At 47.5% G+C, this 23935-nt stretch overlaps 2 protein-coding genes across 2 annotated transcripts in view; both read right to left on the bottom strand.

The window, feature by feature from the left end:
* The window catches only part of LOC136296080 (hydrocephalus-inducing protein-like), a 71845-nt gene extending 55755 nt beyond the window's left edge, over positions 1–16090 (bottom strand). The window contains exons 1-8 of the mRNA XM_066194904.1: positions 16035–16090; positions 15132–15246; positions 11792–11911; positions 9633–9767; positions 8010–8209; positions 4622–4743; positions 3117–3321; positions 20–212 (exon numbers count right to left, since the gene is read on the bottom strand). Of these exons, the coding sequence (XP_066051001.1) occupies positions 20–212; positions 3117–3321; positions 4622–4743; positions 8010–8209; positions 9633–9767; positions 11792–11911; positions 15132–15246; positions 16035–16090 (1146 nt within the window). The remainder of the gene's footprint in view (positions 1–19; positions 213–3116; positions 3322–4621; positions 4744–8009; positions 8210–9632; positions 9768–11791; positions 11912–15131; positions 15247–16034) is intronic.
* A 1427-nt stretch (positions 16091–17517) lies between these two features.
* LOC136296079 (hypoxanthine-guanine phosphoribosyltransferase-like) lies at positions 17518–23728 on the bottom strand. Its single transcript, XM_066194903.1, has 10 exons — positions 23600–23728; positions 23120–23232; positions 22263–22397; positions 21657–21840; positions 21253–21315; positions 20697–20714; positions 20418–20500; positions 19375–19421; positions 18618–18694; positions 17518–17704 (listed from the first exon to the last, which is right to left on the bottom strand). The coding sequence occupies exons 1-10, from the start codon at positions 23726–23728 to the stop codon at positions 17657–17659; spliced, it is 897 nt and encodes a 298-aa protein (XP_066051000.1). The 3' UTR covers positions 17518–17656.
* Between the last annotated feature and the right edge of the window lie 207 nt (positions 23729–23935).

Below are 23935 nucleotides of genomic sequence, written 5' to 3'. Positions count from 1 at the left end.
GTTCTCAGCTATCACTCACCATTGGCTCAATGGAAAAAAAGTCATTGGAGAACAGCAGGGGGTCTTCTTGCACCTTTGCCTTCTCCTCCTGGACCTTTTTGCTCAGGAGGGCGGTGCGATTTTCACAAAAGCCCTTCACCTTCTTTATTTTTTTCTCCTCCACGAAGTCTTCCATCCAGACCTTTGGTGGTGGCTCCAGCAAATCACACTGCCTGCAGCCACAGGGAGAGAAAAAGCCAGCAGGTCATTTAATATATTTGCAGAGAGAAGCGGAAGTGTGGGAGAGCAAAGCACTTGGGGAGGAGCGGCAGCTCCCCAGCAAGGGCTGACCCCAAGCCACGAGGGTCCCAACTGGATCAGAAGATAACTTGTTGTGCACTAGCTCAGTAGGTAGCTTTACTCCACACTTGCAAGCTCAGGAGAGCTTTGGAAAGCCAGCATCCCTCAATAGAATCTCCTGCCTCAAAGCCTCTGCCAACACTGAGCGAGAATCCACCAGCCACCTCAGCTGGCTTTTCCTACCACTGAGCTGCTCGGGGGAGGCAGATAAAGATCACGGAGCACCCACTGCAGGACTTCCCTGGGAAAGGGAGACGAAGCTGGGTTGTGGTTACGTGTTACCAGCATCGCTCTTTGCTTCTTCCATTTTGGACCTGCCCTGTTCCCTACTCTGCCTTTCACAAGAGCATCCCAGAGCACTTCCAAAGGAAATTGATGAATTCAGGCACCGCATCCCTTCAGTGATATCCAAGGTTTTATATGCATGAAAACAGAGGCTGTGAGAGGGGAAGGGACTTCGTGGTGCAGGAGGGAGACAGCAAACTCCTGGAGAGATCATCTTTTCAGGATCCAGAGCTTTTTGGGTCCCATCCCAGTGCATGGTAGTAGAATGGCCAGAGAGTGAAAGGATCCTGCACTGGCTTCTCTCATAAAAAAAAGTCCTCTCTGCTCTGAGATCTCAAAAGCATCTCTGACAGCAGGAGAGTTGGCCTTAGAGCTAACACCATCCCTAAGACTGGAAGTAAGGAAAAACAAAATGTCCTGGTGACAGTCTAGGACACAAACTGGCATGAAAACAAATGTAATTGGAAAAAATCCACAAAACCAAAACCAGGTTGAAGTTTACTTAAAGAAAACCCAGTTTCTTCTGAGGGGAAAGTGGATCACCTGGGATCCAGGCTGAGGCAGGCAAGTAAGAAAAAATGGAAATAAACAGCCCAGGGAAATAGCCAGAGAAGGTCATGGGATTTTCTTTTAACATACAGAGCTCGTATGGAAGTCAGACACTGTGTAAGTAGACAGAGAACAGTGGAGAACCAAGAAGCCCAGGGCACTAAAGGACCCTCTTGCCATCCATTCAAGCGGGTGAGGGTCGACCTCCTGTTCCTTTGCAGGTGATTTAAAATGGCTCTGGGGAGTGCAAGCGACCTGGCCCGCAGCAAACAGGCACTTGCCGTGGCAGTTCTGGCACAGCAGTTTGGGCACAGCAGTTTGGGGACAGCAGTTTGGGCATGGCACTTTTGGCACGGCAGTTTTGGCACGGCAGTTTTGGCACAGCGGTTTGGGCTGGCAGTTTGCACAGCATTTTTTCATTTTTGCGTGGCAGTTCACACAAGCAGGCCGAGCAGAAAGGCTGCAGCCACCCACCCTCCTTGTGTAGCGGGCTGTGTCTTTTGGTTGGTTTTGAGGTGCTTGCCTTTTTTTTTTCTTTCATCTTTCTGCCTTTTTTTTTTTCCCCCAGCAAGTTTACAAATGATCAAAAGTCATTGCTGCTGCTGCCGCCAGCAAGAGTGTACTATCTCAAACAGAACCCCCCAGGAAGGACACAGCTGTCCAGGCCCCTGGCTGCAGGGAGGGTCTGAGCCTGGTGTTAATATCAGAGGATAATGTGAAAGACACCTGCGTGCAGTGTGAGCAGGTGAATGATCTGCTCTGTCTAGTGGCAGAAGGTAAGGAAGAAGTGGAAAGGCTGAGGAGCATTAGGGAGAGCGAAACAAAAATAAACTGCTGGAGTTACACCCTTCCAAGCCCGAGAGAAGCTCAGCAGGAGTCAGAGGAGCCCTGCCCTTCTTGTGATCAGGCAGAAGGAGAAGACCTAGGAGACAGTGGGGAATGGGGATGGGCTTCTGCTGAGGAGGTAATGAAATCCTGTCCTGACCCCCATGACTGCACCCTGACAGAATAGGTATGAGGCCCTGGATCCAGAGGCTCAGACAGATGACACTAAAAGAGAAAATTCTGTCTGGAGACAGCTGCACTTTTTCTGCCAGACAGATCCCAGCCTCAAGTATTACGAAGAAAAGAAGGGTAGTGGTAGTAAGTGAATCCCTTCTAAGGGGAAATGAGGGCCCTGTATATCGAGCGGATCCGTTCCACAGGGAAGCCTGCTGCCTCCCTGGGATCCAGGTACTGGATATCACCAGGAGATTCCCTAAGAACTAAATGAACTTCATCTGTTCACCACTGTCTGGGGGTACAGTGACTGTGAAATAACAGAGTTTTCAACAATCAGTGAAACAAGGAGGGGCATCAACAAAACTTCCACTCTGGTCTTCTGGAAGGCAGCCTTCGGCCTGTCCAAGAGACTGTTTTGGAGAGGACCTTGGGAAACAGCCTTTACAAACAAAAGGGTCCAGGAAGGATGGACATACTACAAGAAAGAAGTCTCGAAGGCACAGGAACAGACTGTCCCTGTGTGCTGAAAGGTGAGCTGACAGGGAAGACAACGAGCCTGGATGGGCAAGGAGATTTGGAAGGAACTAAGGGGAAAAAAGAGGGCGTATCGCCTTTGCAAAGAGGGGCTGGCAACTCAGGAAACGTTGAAGGATGTTGCCAGGTCATGTAGGAAGAAGATTAGGGAGGCAAAAGCCCAATTAGAACTTGAGGAAATCCAGTCATTGCAATCAACCTTTCCTTCCCAAAATGCCATCCTTGGTTGGAGTATAAATGGAACTGGATTGCTGTGCTGAGCTCCTGAAGCCCAGGGACACGCACCCTAATGCCAGGGATGGTTTACTTGGCCTAAACCATTCAAAATCACCAACACCCCCCTGAGGCCATGCACTAGTTTCAGTCTTGGGCCATGTATCTCACTGAAACGTATCTTTCAAACCAACCTCCTCTTCTCTTCATTGTCGGCTTCCTCAGTAGGAAACATCTTCCACTGGAAGTGGGCTGTGATGTTACTCCTGTTCCTGATGAACATGCTTGTGTGGCTTGCTGTGGTGATGAAAGTCTTCTCAACCTTCACGGAATATGTGCTCAACCCAATGTTGACATCTGCAGCTTCTGCGCGAAGGAGTGTGAAGAAACTTTCTTCACCTGGAACAAAGCAGAGTCTTTGCTCAGCTAGCTCAGTTGCTGATGGAAGCACAAGGAACAAAGCAAACCACAGGTCACGGAAGAAAGTGTCATAGCTTTTAAATGTATTAGCAGTTCCATGGATCAGTACATTTATCACGTCCTGACAGCTCTGTGTGTACGGCGTGAGGATGTCCTGGCCACCTCCTGAACCACCTTATTTCTGAGAGTGTTTGTAGAGATTTGGCCCCAAGGTGACAGTATGTACAGTGGGATTTGTCAGATGTGCTCAGGTGACTCACTCAGATCACTGGGATTTCTGCATCAAAGTCCTTCAGGTGACACTGAGGAGCCCTGGTCAATCCTGGCTTGCCGAGGTCTCCCCTGCGCATCCCACGAGACTCCTGCCTCTCCTGATCCCTTGGATCCCTTGTTGCTGACAAGCAAATATGCCTGGGGGCATGTGGGCAGAAAAAGGAGACCCAGAGGAACAGGTGAAGTGACAGCCCACAGCAGGAGGGGACACAGGAGAGGAAACACAACCAGCCTGGCTTTGCAATATGACAAACCACTACAAAATGAACACCATAAAAATCATCACCGTCATCTCCCTGTCCAAACCCACAGCCCCATCAGTCTTGCAATATTTTATATTGTTCTGATCTCAAAAACCAAGATGGAGCATTTCAGATTAAATAAAAAAGGACAAGGAAAGATTAATAAGTACAGAGCAGCTTCTATACGAAGACTGAATGGGATTCCTCAGTCTAGAAATCAAATGGGAGATGAGAGAGGTTTGCAACAGCATGAACGGCCTGGGAAATGGGGACGAGGAAAAATTTGTCTTGATTTGTCACCATACAGGAACTTGAGGGCCTGAAGGTGTTATTAGGCAAAAACTACATAGATGCGTAGAGGGCAACATAGTAAAAGGGTCTGTGACAAGCCAGTGGAAAAGCGGCATACAGGACAGAGGTGTGCAAGAAATACACTGCATTGGAGAGAGTCTGACGGAGACCTCGCAGCTCACATACAGCACTGCCCAGGAGTAAAATAAAACTTCACCCAGGCGTAGCCACACAGTAGTGGAGAATCAGGGTTCCTCCTTCCTCCACTCAGCAACACCCAGCAAAACAGAATTCCAAAAATCTTAGCCCTGTTAGGGGGGATCCACTTTATCAACCATTTAAACACCAACTACTTCAGTTTTCTTTGGGGCAGAGCTGGAACAGAGAAGGTACATCTAGAGGGAATTGAGGGGGATGAACAGGGAGTGATGGTGGAGAACTGTCCTGTGTCCTGTGCGTTGCCCAGCACTCACCTGTGCAGCGCGCCACCAGGGACCCGAAATGGTCACCGCTCGTCAGCGGGTGAAATCCCACTGTCACCTGCATGGTGTGACCAGGGCCCAGAATTCCTTCGGCTGGAACCACGGAGAAAGGACTGCAACACAAAGAGAGAGATCAGGACTTGGGGGGACATCTGGCCATGACATTCCTTCTGCAGTGCAGGTCACTTCAGCTCACTTGGGCAAGCAGGGAGCAAACAAACTACAGCCAAGACAGACGGAACAGCCAGGATCAGAAACAGCTACTGACCCACTTCTGAGGAGATCCAGCCCTCAGAAGATCCTGTGGGATAAAACGACCTAATCCCCCCCATACTCGGCATCCAGCCTTCTGACTGCCAGCAATCCCATCAGAGAATGGTTTGTGAAAAGCACAGAGAGAGTTAAGAGCTATCTGCATGCATAACTTGACACTGACTGCCTCAGGAGTTTCTCTTTTCCTGCTACCTATAAACCTCCTCTCAAGAGATGCAAATGTTAGGGCACTACCTCTCTTGTGAGATTACAGCCTAGGAATCAGACAGGGAGAAGGAACTTTCCCTTGAAGACCACGGAATAATTACTGTTGAATTTGCAGCGTGGCTCTTTGGTTTATTTTACCTTGAAAAGATCCTGAATTAGCACATTTTATCAGCATTTCAATGAAAGCTGCTCTACAAAAAGGAGCAATCAAAACTCTGAAAGAGTGCAAATGCAGATTAGAGCAATACAGTGACATGGAAACAAGACCCAAAAGGAGGATGCCATTTACAATCTGAAGGATCCAATCCCAGCCATATGAAGCACCATTAGCAGGAGCACATCGAGGAGGCAGAACAGGAGGGTTTCGTGTATTTACCAGCAATGCAATCTGGGACCCTGGGTTGTCATCCAGGCTGGTAACTGTTTGCTTGGCTCACCAGACAAACTCTGTGGAATGTGTTGGAAATAATTACGCAAATGTCTTGGTGCACTTTGGATGTAACAGGAGCAATTAGGATTGGTCACCAGGCGAACAGTTCTTGCCTGACAAACACAAGACTCCGTGTTTTGATGCTCAGGGACAGCTCAGGTGAAATGTGCTTCTGCCCAGAAGTTGCTGGGCTTTGTGATCTTCCACAGCCCCACCGAGGAAACAAAAGTTCCTCAGTGCTTTGCTGGTGGTCAATCTGTCCACAGAAAGGGTGTTCTGGGGAGTTTGGTGCTGAACTTATCACACACAAAAATATAGAGAACATCTGGCAAGCTGAATTTCATTCATGTCAGTAGTGACAGCTGATGAACTTGCTTCAGGTTCTGCTCACTAAGGACCTATTGCTGCAGTTATGGGCCTGACCTGCTCCATTACCACTAGTGAGAACATCACTAGTGGCTGATGGAGAAGCCTTGGGCCAGCAATGTTTATGTGCTGGATGTGAGACTTTGGGGAGAGAGGAGGAAAGACAAGGCCCCAGCAGCCCCGGAGCCCGATTACTGTACGAGTTCCCACATCTGCCCCGAGGGTGAGCCAGCACTGCTGCAGGTCTCTGCTGGGGCTTGGGGGATCGGTGCTTGGTGTGGGCAAGGCACAGGAGTTTTTTCTTATTATTTTGTCAGAAATTTTGCCAGAAAGAGAAGCTGCCAGTTAAGGGAGTCCCTGGCCACACTTCAGCACTACCTTCCCTTCCCTTCCCTTCCCTTCCCTTCCCTTCCCTTCCCTTCCCTTCCCTTCCCTTCCCTTCCCTTCCCTTCCCTTCCCTTCCCTTCCCTTCCCTTCCCTTCCCTTCCCTTCCCTTCCCTTCCCTTCCCTTCCCTTCCCTTCCCTTCCCTTCCCTTCCCTTCCCTTCCCTTCCCTTCCCTTCCTTTCCCACTCCTGCCCCATGTTACATACTCCTGCCCTCAGATGGCAGGATGCGAATAACACTCCTGGGAGTGACTTCAGGCGTTGCATGAGAAAGAAGATATCTTCTTATTTTCAAATTACCAGGAGAAGAGGATCCAGCCAAGTTTCAGTTGTCAGGGCTGAAAAACTGAGTGCAAATCAGCCCTTGCATCTCCTACATCCCACCCCAGGCTGTACCCACCAGACTCCTCTGTTCCTGCTGGAGCAGTCATCTCTCATATAGACCTGGCTCCCCAAGACCCAAGGACACAAGCTCTACAGTTAAACTTAACTCCTCTGAATTTCAGTCAACATCACTAAGCTGTTCCCTGAGCCCACAGATAGGAAGGACTGTGAAGGAGACATCCCTGACGCTATAATAACCAAATGAAAACCACTGCCAAGAGATGGGGCTGGCAGGATAAATTTTGGCCTTTTACGGGTTGATTAGAGCAATATAGTGAGTTAATTGTGAGCTGTTCCTTAAGATAGTTCTCATCCTGTTAGATCTACCCTTTCAATGAATCACTACTGCACCCGACAGGCAGAAAAGATAAGGTCATGGAGGGGTTTTAATAGGTTTTCTTCGGCTCTTTAACTAGTCCATTTGTATGTTTGTTTCCTTGTATGGCATCTAAAGACAACTCCAGATCTCCCAACGGCCCCTTGCAATCCCCGGACACTGGTCTTGCTTTGAGCAGTGTATTTGCTCAGACAATTTCCAGAGGTCCCCTCTAGAAAAAGTTATTCTACCTTCTTTTATCTTCTAAAGCAGCCCAATTGCTTTTCACACATTCACTAAATGTCTCATGTTTCTAATACACCTGTGCATATACCTATGGGCATGTGGTGTATTGATAGGCATTAGAGGAGCTTGACATTTATGAAAGTTCCCAATGAAGAATTCATGATCTTTTGGCAAACATTTAACACAAACCAAAATGAAAAAACAGCAGAAACACAGGAACTTCAGAGTATATAAAAAGAGATCTCAATGAAAGGGGGCACGACCTTATTCAGAGATTTAAAGCACGTGTTTGAAATTTTAAACTGGCTTTCAAAGGTTCATCACGGAACAGAAGAGGGGACTGATGCCCTCAGCTGACAAGGGAAATCAGATCAGCTTTAAGTAACAGGAACTGCACCGGCTGCCTGCAACACAGCTCATGTTGGGCATCTGATGCAGGCACCACTGGAAAGCCATGTGCCTGTGTCCTCCCAGAGAATGGGTCTGTTTATCTGACAGTGGTGAGTACCCATTTCAGAAGCTGCTTGTGCTCAGGAGGGCGCAAGCCAGCTACTAACATGTTCCAGCACCCCCCAGGAAATCTGGGACGGAGAAAGCTCAAAGGCTGCATCCTGCTAAGAACACCGAAAGCAAGAGCAGATGCCATCCATCCTGCCCATTTGCAGCCAGCGACGCAGGGCAGCAGCTCCCATGCTCTGGTTCCTTTTGTTGTTCTTTCCCAACTCTGTTATCCCCCAAAGGTGTTTTGCACAAGGACAGATGAGCTGCCTCACCTCTCGGTGCTCAGCTGGTAATGAGCTGCCAGACTACCAGAATTCTCAATCAGCAGACTCTTGCGGGTGCTGCCTTTGACAGGACACTTTGAGAAGTCCAGCTCGTCGGGGAAGTTCAGGATAGCTCGGGCAGGGATGGCCCGAATTGGCACAACTATCCTTTCCTCTCCACTGACGCAGACGAGCTCATGGGAATAAACCTGCAGGAAAAGAAACTGTCTCAGCACAGGTCATTTGGTGCCATCTCCATGGCAGAAGAAAAGCCATTTCCTATATCCCTTCAAGGGTATCAATTTACCTATTCCACCCCAAAATGAACAATAAGTTCTACTAATATCTCACATTTTAAAGGCCGCAGTGCACTTTGCAAAACCTATCTCAGTGGCATTAAGCTCTTGTGTCACTTGGGTCATACAGACAACTGCCCTAGGCCACCATAATTTTTACTCTCAATTTTAATGATGTTAAATAATTCCTAAGTCCCTTCTAAGAAACATGGAGCTAGGGAACACAGGACATTCCTCCTTAGGTTACTATATTCCCACTGATTGAGAATAGGACAAAGTGTTAAACTGAATCTAAGCAACAAAAGGAAACTGAGAAAACAGCTGCACCCAAAGAGATCCTGGACCTCTGGCCTGGTGTAGAAATATCTGTTTGCTCAGAACTCCCCTCTAACTTTGCCTCTCCAACCAAGTCACGAGAAGAACAGTGCTAAGAGGTAGCAGGATGCTGTTGGAAAGAGCCTCTCTTTGTTTCCCAGCAAGGCTTCCTCCCTTCCATGCCATGTCCTAAACCCCTCTGTATGAACCAGCCTCCAGATCACAGCGCTGAGAGCAGACTTGCCAGGGCCTCGGCACTGGTGTTCAAACTTGCACGCAAAAGCAGAATTGGCATGGAATGGGCGCCAGCTGACAGAGCAGCCACAGTGACAGGCATGAAGACAGAGCCGCAGCAGTGTCGCTGCCACCGGCTCTGGGCCCACAGGTCTGCCTGCCTGCAGGCTGTACCTGCCCTACACGAGCTCTTTCAGGCAGGTGTCCAAGTCCCCTGCAGCTCACCAAGCTCCTGCTGACTAAGGGCACCTAGAGCTCAGTGTGCCTGTGCCAGGCTGGGCCCACGGGCACAGCACATCCTCTGCCCTGGCCTTGCAGCCGTATCATGGTCAGCTGTGCTCTGGGACAGCACAGCCCAAGGCTGGAGAACAGAGGGTGTGAAAAAGCACCGTCCTTGCTCCAGCCCCGGGTGAGGCAGGGAAGCTGTGGCCAGTCAGGAAGGAGGAAAGCTCTCTGACCTCTTTGTTCCTCTAGTACTTTGCAGAATAATGAAACCCCTTCCACTATACCTAGAGATGGCCAGACATCTATCAACACCCCTCTATCATTTGCATACTGTTCCCTGGGCATCTTTCTTCCCTTGGGAATGCTCAGAGGAAAGTGCAGCGAGGGGAAGCAGGGCCTGTCAGGCCTGGGTGCAGGGCCTGACAGCACATGCCAAGCTGGGACTGGCTGCAGGCTGCCTGCCCACGGCCTGGAGCCAAGCTCACAGCATGGGCTGTACCCAGAGTGCAGGGACAACAATGGCTTTGGAGATAATTCTGTGTTTTGGCTCCTCCAGTCTCACCTTGTTCTCGTCAGGGGTGAAGTGGACGTGCACATTGGTAACGGCGCCTCCTGGCACGGCACGGCATGCATCACTGGGGCCCGCCAGCTGGAAGTAAGGTGAGCTCTCCATGGAGACCTGCACCCCCTGAAGATTCTGCAGGAAAGACATGGAACCATGATTTTGCCGCTTGAGGAAACAGGACAAGAGGAGACCTGTCCATGCCCTGGTGACGTCCTTCCTTGACCCCTTTTCCAAAGCCCTTTCAGCTGTGGAGGTACAGGCACAGAATTCCCAAGGGTGAACTTGAATCCCTTCTGTCTGGCTCCAGCATTTTGGCCAGGGGCAGTAGGGCAGTGCCTGGTGGGAAGGAAAGGCCGAGCAGGTCAGCACCAGCAGGATGGAGACAAGAGCACCTGAACCAAATCATCTGCATATTCAACAGGGCCAAAAACCTGCTGGCTTCTGCCTGCACACAGCTATGCAGTCGTGTTCCACAGAGGGTTTGTGCTACCTGAAAGCATAACAGCACATTATCCTGGGGGAAGGAAGAAATTCCTTTCTAGCAGGTCAGCTTTGGATAGGGCAGTTCTGGGGGATACAGTCATGCAGGCAGACCAGCAAGAGAGGAGACCAAACACTGTGGCCTTACTGGGAATAAAAGCAAACCTGAAAAGCAAAAGAAGGAACACAGCAATCCCTAAAAAAAGGAGACGACAAAGAGAATTTAAAGGGCCAGTAAAGCAGCAAGGAAGAATCATCAACTGATTACAGCAATCACCTCCCCAAAAGTGATGGAAACACAGACAGGCTGTGCCTACTGACTGTGGGCTTCAAAGGCATTTTCCTCCTGGAGAAACGTTGTAATTCTTTAGGGGAATGGTCTCTCGCCTTTTGACCCTTCGGGAATTTCCTCCCTACATGTCCACACCTAATTGGCTGAATGCCAGGACCCTCCCAAAATAGGAGACTAGATAAGACCCCTGGATTTCTTTGTTCTCTCTCTTTCGGCCCCTGGACTCCTTTGAGGAATAATCTGGGGGTAAGAGCCTCTTTTGAAATCTTTTGTCCTGTCCCTTCGGAGATATTCCTCCAAAGCCTCTCCAGAGCTTGCTGCGGGGGGGGGGACTGCGGGGGCAATATTTCAAAACATGACCAGCACTGACTCACAGTGTGGTTTCAGTATTAAAAGCCAACCTTGGCTCTCCAGGGGTTCTTGCTGCCTGTGCAGGCAAGCTGGGCTGCTGGGCATTCCCGCTTGCAGCCAGCAGGCCAAGTTCTGCTCTCTGGGATACACAGACACAGCAAACATGCATTTTCAACACATACATATCAACCCCTGAGCACCAAAATGCTCTCAAAAAGTCTAAACCAGATGATTTTGACTCCCTCCTGTCTCTTCCCACTAGCCCACTCTTGGCACAAGCCTCATTTAAGAAAATGTTTCCCTGACTGAAATTCAAATGGTCTCAGTTTTCCCCTTTACAGTCCAACACAACTGCTGACATTTTTCAACTTTTTCCCTCTCAACTCTCTTGGGAAACTGCCAAACAGGAGCACATGGCTTTGGATGTGCTGTGGTTCTCCAAAGGGAAAGCAGAGCACCATGTTGCTTTTGGAAAACCTGAGCAGAGCTGGATGAAGCTTAGCAGGAGCCTGAAGTGGCACCTAAAGGCCTCCTACTGCTTCTGCTACATCACTCTGATTCCAGGGCTGTTTCAGAACATTTCCTGCCGTGCCAATGCCACTAATGATAGTGATTCCAGCAGAAAGCGTAGAAGACTCAGCCCCTGAGCTTTGACTCTGAGCTGCACAAAGGGAGCCAAACAGGCTGAGAGAGGCAGAAATTCCTACCAGGAACCAAGATTAACCAAGGAGACACAAGATGTGGTATAGACTCAAGGCAAAGCATGAGAGCAGGTAAGAACTGTACAACCCTCAACATTCCTATCAATCAGAGCTTTCAAAAGAAGGAAACTCCTTTGGGATAGATACCGTCAGCCCATGGGCAAAATCAGGGGAGAATTCCCAGCACAGGAAGATTTCCACCATCTTGCAGAACAAGATGCTGAGACATTTTCTTCTGGATGTGCTGCAGCAGATAACTTGCTTTGCTGTACACTATGGGAATTACACCACTCTTCCAGCACAGTGTTAACGCTCCATGTCCCAGCACTTACCTCGCCCTTATTCATGAGAGACACCACCATTTCATAGACCTCATGAACGACGAAGTTCCGAAATACCACCTCTGGTGGGGAAACGCTAAACGAGCTCTTTTTCCGGGGAGTTGATGACAACTGGAGAGGCAAGAGAGAGCAGGGAGACGTTCAGCTGCTGGGAGGAAGGTTCATGAAGGAGAATCTTACACTGATCCCCACTGAAGTACAGACTCATGGTGAGCACCTCTGCCCAGGCCACACTAGGGAAACAGTAGCTCACCCACCTCTGCTCTCAGCTGATCAAGAGCTGCAGGGCCACACAGAGCAGGCTCGAGCCAAGCTGCTCTTTTGGCACCTATTTCTCCGGGTTTCCTTCTCCAGAATGCCAGGCAGCACTTACCTTGAGGACTGCCCTGTGCCCATGAGGTCACAGAGCTCTGGGGCACTGACTGAGGACTCATGGAGTAAGTAAAACCCATAAATTTACATCAGACTCCATGGGAAACAATTTTGGGATGTCCGTTATTCTGAGACAGGGAAATTGAGGCCCACACAACTGCAAGTATCTTTTTTCATCTAGAACTTAGACATCAGTAAGAAGAGAACAGTACCAGAGGAGGTGTGAGAGATGAGGCGATATTTTGCTGAACAATGTCAAAAGGTTATTAAGTTAAAGAATGAAAGTTGTTGGTTCTGTGTGTTGTTTGTGGTTTGGATTTTTTCAGGTTGGTTTGTTGCGTGCTGCTGTGAGCTGGGAGAAGGACGTGGTTGAAGACCTGACCAAAAGGAAGTAGGAGGAGAGGGGAGGGGACAGAAAAGTTGGTGATGAGAGGGGAGGGGACAGAAAAGTTGGTGGTCAGAGAGAATGGAAGTTCCCGAGTACTGTCCAACGGGAAAGGGGCCAGGGACCGCCCCAGGCAGGTATAAAGGGTATAGAAAGATTGCCATTTTGCTGGAGGGTGTCTTTGTTTGTCTCCAGGGGAGACGGAGACACGCCCAGCTCAGTTGAATCGTTACTAATAAACAGTTTTCTTTTGCTTGGATGATTTTGTCCCCGTTAATTGTATTTAAAAGTTAGTGCATTGCTAGCAGAGGTAAAGGCAAAAGTAAAGTAACACAGAAGTTAGGAAAAAGACAAATGAGGTGATCGCTGAATGAGGATAACGTTCAGTTCTTTTCTCAGCAAGTTGGTATCTCCTTTTTAAATGGGTGCTTTCTTGTAATCTGTTATTGCTATCTTATTTAATACCATTGGAGAGCACGTCTGGAATGACACAACAGCAACAAATGCTTCTGGAGCAGAGACATTGCTTTGAGAAAACTCTCCCCTGCTTTGTCTGCCCTCTCCAGACACACTGCTGTCACTCCAGAGACACAAGCAGGAATCCTCTGTGACTTGACAGGAGGCACACTCTGCCCAAGGGAGTGGCTGCAGCACGCTGTCCCCTTAGTCGTGCCCTTCTCTGAGGTGTTCCCAATCCCCCCTCTCCAGGGCGATCCTTAACCAGTTTGTTACACATCTCATGCTGCCAATTTCATGCTCAACTGCCCACCTCGGTCACCTACCCGTTTGGAGTGGGCTTTATACTGAGCCAGTCCTGCAAGAAAAGCAGCTTTAAACACACCTCTAAGCAGGCACTGATCCAGATAAAGCACATCCATTCCCCTCTGCCCAGGGTGAGTCCCCTGTACATCTGGCAGCCTGCAAAATCTAACACCACGTCAGGGTTCCAACCCAAAGCATGAATGCAATGAGTTTTGTTAAATCTGAAGTAATTACTGCAGCTCCTCGGCCTTCAAAGGCCAATGCTGCCACTGTGGAGGGAATCCTATGACCCCAAGCATTTGATGGTGACCGCACCTAAGCAAGAGGCGGCTGTTTCAGCAGGAGAATGGCAAATGGCAATTTTGTGCCTTTGCGTCCCCAGCCTTCCCCCCCTTGTTTTAGCAACGGCAGCTACACTCCAGCAAAGCCCAGCAGCTTCAGCAGAGGTTATTTGTGTTGGCCTGGTGCAGATCAGGACTCCAAGTCCACCACAAGCAGCAGTTTGCAATGACAGGACCTGGACACTGAGATGTTTTGCTGGAGGCGAGCCTGTCACAAGCACACATCCTCTTCAAACTTCACATCAAACAGAAAGAAAAAGAGCAGGAAAAGGCTACCTTTTGACGACTCAGTCTCAGGACTTGAAATGGGCTAATGCTGGGCAGAATACGCCTCCCAGTACTGGCCTGAACCTTCTCCCTCAGGAACGTAGATGGAAGCAGCTGAAAGGCAAAAAAAAACGCAGCAAGAGCCTCAGAGATGCCACTGTTCATATAGGCTTTCTCTTGAACAAGAGGCACTGGTGAATAATTTGTGATCACATAGTCTAGGACAGTCCTGGAAGCCCTGGAAGTTACTTGCTGAAATACTTAGCATCAGTAAATTAATAACACAGAGTAAAATATACATACTCCAACCCCATGGCTCTGTCCCATTAGCTTCTCCATGATTTGATGTGACTTGTTTGGGGATTTCTGCTCTTTGGGCATTTTTTTCCTCTTTAGTTTTATTGGATTGAGGCAGTGACCTTTTCAGAGAGTGGGGTGGAGCTCTCAGCACTCCCCTAACTCCATTCCTGCACAACACTCAAAACTCACAGCAAGGAGATAGCACTGCTGGGCGAGTCCAAGAGACGCAAGAAAGCAAAGTTGTACCAAGAGTGAGGTGCACAGGAATGTGTCCAAGTTTTAGTTCTCTCCGTTAATTGGCTTTGGTTTTCTCTGTCTGGGCTCACAGATCCCTCCGCAGAAGAAAACAGAGGGATCTCCTTGACAGAGCCTCAGCCGTGGGGTATCTTCAGTCAAGTGATCTCCCAACAGCCAAGGCACCTTTGTGGCCCTGACGCTGCTGTCTGCAGGGCTGGATCTATGCCCCACACAGGAGAGGAGAGGGAACAGCTGGTTTGGAACCTCTTCAGGCTGGGACCAGCCGCGTCTCTCAAGGCTTTGGGCAGAGTTTGAGCTTCCCCCCCACATGCCCAAGGGCAGGCTGGTCAGAGCAGCACTGGTGAGTGTCCAGCCTGACAGAAGGAATGACTGTGGCCAAGGGGAGGGAAAGGAGCAGGTGCTCAGGGCTTCAGCTTCACAGAGGTTTAACTTGGCTCCGGTGGCAGAGCCAGGCAAGCTGGACTGTCCCTGAAGCAACACACGGTGTTCCCTACTGCACCAGGACAGCCCCACCAAGAGGAGCACGGCACAGAGAGGTGGGGACGGGGTCTGCAGCTGGACAGTGCTGCTGGACAACGGGCAGGGCAGGGAGAGGAGGGACACCAGGGGAGTTTCCAGCCTTAGCACAGCCCCAGTGGGTACTCACTTTAACAGACGCCAGTTTTTCTCTTAACAAAGAACGAGGTGGTGGTGGTGGTGGTGTCTTCTTCGAGAATCCAGAAGCCATTTTGAAGGGAGGATGTCGTAGATAAGCGACAATGCTTCACCTGGAAGGAGCAACAATGAAAGTCTGAAAATGCATACCCCAATTCATGGCAGACTCAAGGGATATACTGGTGCTAAAAATTTTACATTACTTAAAGGTAGCTAAGTGCTTGTTTGGCACAAGTAGCTAGTATTGTTAGACCTCTAGTGGGACTGTATTTGAGGACTATATGGCTATGTTGTGCACTTCAAAGATGGATCATACTGAAACCTGGAGCCAAGAATCTGAACATTAATGATAGATAGAACAAAGCTGTAGCTTAAATATTACTTAAAAACAGCTCAAGTGGACCTCCTCTTCTTTAGGCTGAAGAACCCCTGCTCTCTCAGCTGCTCCTCACAGGACTTGTGAGAGACTGGAATGTCATGGCTAATGGCTGAAATAGTGTCATAAAGGAATTTTTGCCCTTTGTGACAAAGCTGTATAAAGAAGCTGCGAGCACCAAAGCCCACCCTTGCTTGAAAATGCTTCCTGAGTGGAACTTTGGACTGTGAGTTAAGCCACCTAAGGGAAACTGAGACAAGATAAAGGTGACACTATTGTCCCACTACCTCAGGTCTGGGGAGGAGTAAACAAGGCTCAGGGAGAAACATGTATCCACAACAAAACCAAACCCAGCAGCTGTCCTGAAAATCAGCTCTGTCTGGGGAAGTCATAGCCACAGACTCATCTGCTGAGGCCAGGCTTGCACACAAACCTCCCATCAACAGAGAGGGAAGGAGGAAATTTTGGGGGTGTGGTGTAACCTCTGCTCAGAGGCAGTGGACACCCATCCTCCCTCACACAAACGGGCTCAGCTCTAAAACCCCCACTCCCAGAAGGCCACATCCAAGGGACATTGCCGTGAGGGGCAGCTGAGGGGGTGTCACAACCCATCAAAGACCTCCAAAGTGCCCCCAGACCCACGCCTGAGGCCTTGCACCAGGTGACTGCACGGGATGCAAAGTAACAGACCTGAAAATCCAGAACCCAATTCATGGCAGACTCCAAGGATATGCTGGTGCTAAAGGTTTTATATGAGTTGAAAGTAGCAAGAGACAGAGTCAAACTTGCCCTGCCCCAGGGAGGTACCTGGGCAGTCCCACCTTGCCCAAATCTGTACGAATCCATTGGACTCTTATGTTTTGTCACACCTCAGCACAGAGAAGACTAGAAGAGGATTTAATGGTATGCCGATGGGTTCCATGGAATGGTGATATTTTCCACCTTAATCAGTCTCTGTCACTCTCTTTCTGTCCCTCTCCCCAACCCCCCTCCTCCCCTTTTCTATTTCTTTCTCTCTCTCTTCCTCACATTTGCTGTTACATTAAATCCAGACTATTGATTTTGGCATATGGTCTCGTTTGCACCTGAATTCAGATGCATTTTCCTAATAATGTTAACAACCAGATCATAACAATCCACTGAAACTTGAACAGAACTCATTCACCTTTAAGCAGTTTAAGTAATCACTACAGGAAAAAATGTATAGACTAGTGTATTTAGGAGATGTTGCATTTCTTCAGTAAAAAGAGAGCACAATCATTGCACCATATATTGTTCACCCACTCGGCTGTACGTGCCACCGAACTGCTACACCAGAAGACTGGCATTATCACATCCTGTATTTCCCTTTGGCATTCTTTTTCAGAGCACAGATGCGACAAAACCAAAAACCTCAACTTTAGTCAGTCTTTACCTTCAAAGGCAATTCAGGACTCGCTCGCAGAGACAGAGTCCCCGCGAGTTCAGGACTCGCTCGCAGAGACAGAGTCCCCGCGAGTTCAGGACTCGCTCGCAGAGACAGAGTCCCCGCGAGTTCAGGACTCGCTCGCAGAGACAGAGTCCCCGCGAGTTCAGGACTCGCTCGCAGAAACCAATGTTCCGCCGACAATTCACCCGGCAAATCGCCCAGTGAAGCCGCCCGCAGGCGCCCAGGCTGCAGCGCCCAGTGCGGAGCGCGCCGTGAGGCAACTGAGGGCGCACGGCGGCCACAGCCGTGGTTACCTTCGCGGCTCCCGGGCAACCGCGGCGACGATTGTGACGGCCGCGCCGGGCCGAAAAGGGGCGCCGGGCGGACCTCGTTCCCGCCTCGGCCCCCGCCTGCTGCAGCCTTCCTCGGTTCCCCCTCGGGCCCCGGCAGGAGCGGCAGGAATCCGCCCCGGGGCCCGGAACGGGACGGGCGCGGCGCCAGAGGCTCGCAGCCAGCTCCGAGCTGCTCCCTCACAGCGGGAAAAACGCGGGAACTCAACAGTCCGTGTGCAGCGCAGAGTGCAAGTGGGAATCGGAGAGCTGCAGGTCCTGGGCGCTAACATTTGGCTTCTCGTTCTTCGTAGGGACACGCAAGCAGCGGAAGTGATTTCCTGGTGTAATGGTTTAGCACCTAAGCAGCAGCCAGGAATTAGTGCTCCAGAAGACTGACGTTATCACATCCTGTATTTCTCTTTGGCCTTCTCTTTCAGAATACAGATGTGCTAAAAGAAGAAGTACAATATTTATCAACCTCTATCTTCGAATGAAGTGCGAGACTGATTTTCAGCTGTATTCCCAGCATTGTAATAAAAACACACTAGAACCGTAATTGTTGCAAGTTCCCTACTTGCAGTAAACTCGAGGTTTTAATATTCTTTCCAAGCTTATCTGTAATATATAGGTTTATATATTTGAAAGAACTTCGGTTTGTTAAATTACTGCACACTACTTCATGCTGCTGAACAATAGCACAGATTGTTTGTGTCTTCAGCAGAACTGGTTTGTCTTAGTAAAAAGACTTAGAAGTGAAAAACTTTCCGAGTTACCCGGAATTAAGAGAGTACTTTTGAAAACAAAGGAGGGAAGAAAAGATCAACCCTATTAGTTTACGGTGTTTCCAAGTCTACTACTCTGTACAGCCTAAGGAAGCTCTAAAGGAATAAGGGAAGAGAGATCTTCCAGACACGTTATCCAAAGGTGTATGGAAAACCTTCGCACGGAGTCCCTGACCAGCCGCTTCAAAGACTCGGTGATAGAAGAGCAACATAGGATTGAACAAAGGCAGACAAATTTCCAATTCAAGTCAAATTACAAGTTGTTTTATTTTCAGCTGGGGCTGCAGACTGCATGCTGTTCACTATCCTGGGGGTTCAGAAGGTCCTGCAGCATGGCTGAGCCATGAGACTTGTGGACTAGAATTATAAAAAGGTGAAGCCAGACATTTCTTATGCACCTCCATTGCATTACCAACCCGGCACCTTAAAAATGGCTTTGCTCTTTTAATGGAAGTTTCTAGCTGGAATTGAAGGGTTTTTAATTGTTGAGAAGCTCTCAGTAGAAACAAATATTTTTGCTGGGTACCCGTGGTGGGTAGGTGCCTGATAGCTGGCAGTGGAGTCATGTGCATGTACTTACATTTAGATCTCTGAAGTATTCATTATAGTCAAGAGCATATCCAACCACAAATTTATCTGGAATTTCAAAGCCTACATCTGTAAGAAAACACAGTTCTTTTTATATCTGTGGTGTAAGTAGCTTTTAAGTGCAGAGTTTGTATTCGACACATACTTGAGCAAAGAGTAATTGGCATCATCTCTTTCAGGGCGCTTCCTTAAGAATCTGAGCTGTAAATTGATGACACAGGTTAGAATCTAAACCATTCCCATCAGTCAGTTTATAATTAAGGTATTAAGAGAATGATTTTTATTAATAAAATAATTGTTTAAAACCTAGTTATGAGTTAGTCCTGGGAGAGGAGACAAGGAATGAGATTTCACTTGAGTGAAAGTAGATGAAATGTGATTCAGTAGGACTTTCCAGTTTGGAAACAAGGCAAATTTAATAATGCAGAGTCAAAACAAATGTCCTCTAGGGTCAAAGCAAAGCAAAGCAAAGCAGTTAAGGTTTGATTCTGTTTCTACTATCAAATAGTTCAATTTGTGTATCAAATAGCTAAACCTGCACTCAGGCCAAGCAGGGAAAAAATGTGGTCATGAGGTCTCGGGATGGCATAGCTGGTCATTGCTTCACAAGTTTTGTGTAGTTTTTCCCCATTTCTCTTGGCCTTCATGAAACTTATGTGCCAGTCATCAGATGTGCTGCCTGAAGTGAAACTGTAAGACTGTGTTTTGGAAAATACAGAAAAAAAGTACCAGAAAAACACCATACTTACAGTCTGGTCTGTAACCTGGACTCTGACATGTCCTTTTAATGAGCAGGCTGTAAGGCAGAGCAGAGACAGTTGGTTTTTAAATTATGTCTTACTCTAAGCTGTAAACTTCCTTCTCCCACACCTCCCCATAAGCTTCTAAAATCATGCACTTCAAACAGTGAGAGTATTGCACAGAAAAAGCAGTGGTCAGCCTCGTAGTGGAGGGAGAAGCAAAGGCTCTGATCTAGGTTCATTCTCCGTGTTCAAGTGGCTCTACTTTGTATTCAGTTCCCTTCGATCCTGTGTCTCGGATCATTGCCCTTCCATGTAGCAATGCCTCAGGACACTAGAATAGCACAGAGGGGGAAGCATGTCCAAGTGGCTGGTAGCAATTTTAGTGGGGAGGGAGGGAGGAAAGGACAATGTCTTCTGCAATATTCATATCTATTCTTGGTTTGCCTGTGCACTTCAGAAGAAACTGAGAACCTCCTGGACAGTCACTAGAAGGACTGTGTGAATAACTGGTGCATAAAGCAACTGTTTTAATAAAGCATTGTGGTTACTTGACAGGCACAGGGATATTCCACAAAATTTCCTTTTAGAGATCTACCAAAAGCAGATTTAGAATGCTACTTGAAGTCATCTTCCAAGTGCTGACAGACTCTTAGATTCTGGTAACTTCTACGGTTGAGAATATTAACAAAGATTCTGAGTGTTGTCATTCTAGTATTGAGGCAACTGAGGTGGTGTTAGAAAACCTATGGAAAGAGATGAATTTCCTTCAAACATAAAATAAGAAACAGGGAATCCATGAGACTTTATGGACTACACAGAAAGAGCCATAAAACCTTATTTTATTCATTTGAGCAGTGAAGATGGTAGTGCACGGGTAAATTTCCCAGTCTCTTTAAGAAACACTTAATATTTCAGCAGCTGGATGAGGATTACTTCCTGCATTTATTTCCTTTCACCCCAAACTTCAAGCCAAACAAGCACCTGTCAGCATACACTGACGATTCACCCAAATGATTTGAATATGTCAGTTAGTAGCTATATCCTTGTACCTTACAACTTTAACCATCCTGGGTTTCTTGTCTTTTATTTTTGACACCAGTGCTTTCATTGTTCTACCAGTCTCAATAATGTCCTGAAAGAGATAAAAAAATAAATTATCCTTCAAGTTTGAAAGGAAAACCAGACTGTCAGTAGACTAAATTAGAGCATACCAACCCGGCAGCACAGTAGCATAATTAATTATTATGTTATATGTAATATGTATTAATTTGAAAAGAAGGGAGGAAAAAAATCCGTATCATTCCACCCCTCCTTCAGTCATTACTTACCTCTACGACTAACACATTCTGGAAGATATTATATAGGAAAAGAAGGGAAAGAAAAGATTTAAATGGCAATTTCCAGCAAATTCTACAGCCAAAAAAAGCACACTAAAACCCTCAGTTACAAGGAAGTTGCACTGGTTTTCAAAGGAGGTCAACATTTGAACTACTGACTTGACTCTGGTGATTTCTGAAGAGTCGAAATTTCTGTATTTATGAAAGCTTAAAATATGGTGATAAAGGCACCTATGTCAGGTCTAGATATCGCTCTATGTATAGCACTAGTATTGTAGAGCCACACGGAACGAGTCAATTCAGCATGGTTCCTTCCTGGGGGTTCTGGGATGAAATGGGGACTAGGATCTTGGGAGCACTCATTACTGATCACTTCAAGTTTCCGTTGAGATCAGTGGGAATTATTCACTGTTTCAACGCCCAGCATTTTAAATCAGTGTTAGGTGGCTGGAAGTATGCAGTACCAAAATATTAATAAAGATGGATTTCCTGGAAAATACACAAGAACAGTTGTTTCCCTTTAAAAGACAAAGATACTAATTCATACCTTCCCATTTAGTGTAGACAGTTCCTCTCCAACAAAACTGATTTTTTCTGCAGGTGAATCATTCTAGAAGGACAAAGAAGAGATGGAAGTCACATAAACATGCCCAACAGTGTTATCCTGTATTTGTTTGAAAGGTGTGCTGCTCTTGCTATTTTGCAAGAGGAGGGAGTTTGAGATCTGCCCCTGCCTTCGTCATGTTGAGTGTTCTGCTCTACGTTTATTCCAGTGAAGGTATAATCTCCGCCTTTTGGGGCAGATCAGTAAATCAGTTCCTTTTTAGTAGGTAATTTGAACAGAATGGATACATGAACGCAATTTTTGTGGGGTTCTCATGCGAAGTACCACTATTTAGAATGCCAGTCTATGGAGAGAATCAATTTTCCAAAGAAAAGAAAGCTGCTTACACAGTAGCTTTTTATTCTGACAAAATCCACGGTAACAGGCACAGACTTGTCACCATTTTGATTTAGTGCTTTTATATGATCCAGCAAATCAGCAAAGAATTTGTAGCCTCCTTTAAGGACACAGAGTGCAACAATGTGGTGACTTCCCATGTCTTGCAGGATATCTCTAGCCAAACGTTCTGTCCTGTGAGGAAAAAAAAAAAAAAAGTGTTCGGTATATTATAGTTGTTTGTCCATATATTAAGCAATGTTCAAGTAAAAATTCTGATCTTGCTGTTAGGCTTTTATAACTAGCAGAGTGTGACCACAGAATGTCGTAGGAAAGTTAGTTATGTATTTGCACAGCACAAGCTGATTTAATCCAGAAACCTCAATATTGCAGGATAGGTGGGCTTAAAGATCTTTGAGGGAACATGGAAGGTTAACTGGGCTTGTAGAGGAATCCTCTCCATAAACCCCTCTTGTACTAGACTTTAGGACAGAAGGGTTGGGGCTGCAGGGTTTCCATGTTTCTCATGGGCTGCACAGGGCAGGACCTCAGTCTTTTCTTTTGGAGAGAAAAAAATTGGCACCACTGTCCCTATTCTTTTCTGTTTACCCTCATACCTGTCCAGGATGAGACCATGAGGAATGAAGACTCTCTCTAAATCTTCTTCGTAATGCTTAGGAATGCAAAACAGATTTTTGTTGTAGCCACTTTCCTCATCTCTTATCTGCAAAGAAAATTCAAGTAGTCTAAAACTAGCAACAAAGCCATACAAGAAAAAGCTTTCAGTCTCTGATAGCGCGAAGAAAAAAATCCTCCTCCCCGATATTATGTCAAAATAAAAACATTTCTGAGAATTTTTAATCTTTCTACTAGAACAATTCACAATCTGATAACTCAGGAGCTGGTGGCTGAGTTGTGAATGGATAACAAATACTTTGCCCCAGTCATTATGAAATAAATTCTTGGCCATGGTCAACTCATTAAAAAAGCCACCCAAAACAGTAACAACCTCCCCTCTTGCTCCATTTGCCCTTCTTGCAGAGCTCAGTAGCTTGCTCGTGTGGTAGACTGTCGCCAGTAGGGACACGAAAGAACCACACTCACCCGACAGGTTGAAGTGAGGAAAGAAAAAAGGGCTGTTTATTGTCGTTTTTGGGTTTAAATAGGATTTGGAGATTTGTCCAGGATTGGAGGACAAAGGGGACACCCCTCTGACCCCAATGGTCATCTCAGAAGTCCATCACATATTGGTATGTGAAAACAATCTACTTGTTTATGTTACATCTGTGAGAAACTCCACTAGAAATATGTAAACAGTCATCAGAAGGCTGAAAATCAGGGCGACATCTCACCCTTTTTGTGTTAGAAAAAGGAAAAGAAAAATGTACAATGTTCAGTCTGTGCCTTTGGAAGGACCATCAGAGTGAACACTCGCATCGTCTGTATCGGAGTCATCACTCAGTGGTTCATCCACTTGCTGTCTTTCATTTTGGTCACCGTGTCCGGCTTGCCTGTCGGTCGGATTCTGCCTTTGAGGTCGCAGGTCCGGACGAACACACTTCGTAGGTACCCAGCGTACTCCAGTATCTGTGGGTACACACGCATACCCACGCCCCGAAGCGATAGGGTCATAGGGACCTTCCCACTGCTTAGTGACTAAATGTCGCACCCAAACTTTCGCCCGAGGCTGATGCGTCCCGTCCGATGCCTGCAACGAGAGGTGATGGTTCACCATAATAGGGTTGTTAGAATTCTGTGGCACCGTAAGGTGATTGATAGTGTACAAAGCCTTTGCCAGCTGACTGTGCGGGGTCTCACCCTGCATTAACCGTTTTTGTTTTGGAAGAACCCGCTTCAGAGTACCATGAGCGCATTCTACAATTGCTTGCCCACTCGGAGAATGAGGGATACCGAACTTGTGCGACGCTCCCCATAGCTGCAGGAACTGCCGCACCTTCTGCGAGGCATAAGCAGGACCACTGTTGGTCTTCACAGCAGAAGGTATGCCTAAAACGGCAAAGGCCTGCCTCCAGCGGGCAATGACATCGCGGGTCTTTTCTCCCGTGTGAGCAGAAGCCCACATTGCAGAGGAGAAAGTATCAACAGTGACATGCACATACTTGAACCGGCCAAACTCGGCAACTTGGGTAACATCCGACTGCCAAAGCTCTAAGGCCCTAAGGCCTCTGGGGTTTAGCCCTGCCGGTAAAGGCGCAGCCAGTGCATGACAGTCGTCGCATGATTCGACAATGTCGTGAGCCTCCGCTGGCGTCAACTGAAACTGCTTTTG

Source organism: Chamaea fasciata, unplaced genomic scaffold, assembly GCF_029207755.1.
Source record: "Chamaea fasciata isolate MVZ Bird 193981 ecotype frontalis unplaced genomic scaffold, bChaFas1.0.hap1 SCAF_12, whole genome shotgun sequence".
Lineage (NCBI taxonomy): Eukaryota > Metazoa > Chordata > Aves > Passeriformes > Sylviidae > Chamaea > Chamaea fasciata.
Note: the sequence above shows the minus strand (reverse complement) of the source record. Positions and strands in the feature narration are given on the sequence as shown.

Bases quoted from the DNA above. Each gene is read 5' to 3' on its own strand.
- LOC136296079 (XM_066194903.1), bottom strand. From the start codon at position 23,728: ATGTGGGCTTCTGCTCACACGGGAGAAAAGACCCGCGATGTCATTGCC. The intron at 21,316-21,656 runs GTAAGCAGCTTT...TTGTCCTTCTAG, and splicing joins TCAGAATAAAAAGCTACTGT to AATGATTCACCTGCAGAAAA. The intron at 18,695-19,374 runs GTAAGTATGGTG...GTTTTCTTACAG, and splicing joins TCCAGGTTACAGACCAGACT to ATGTAGGCTTTGAAATTCCA.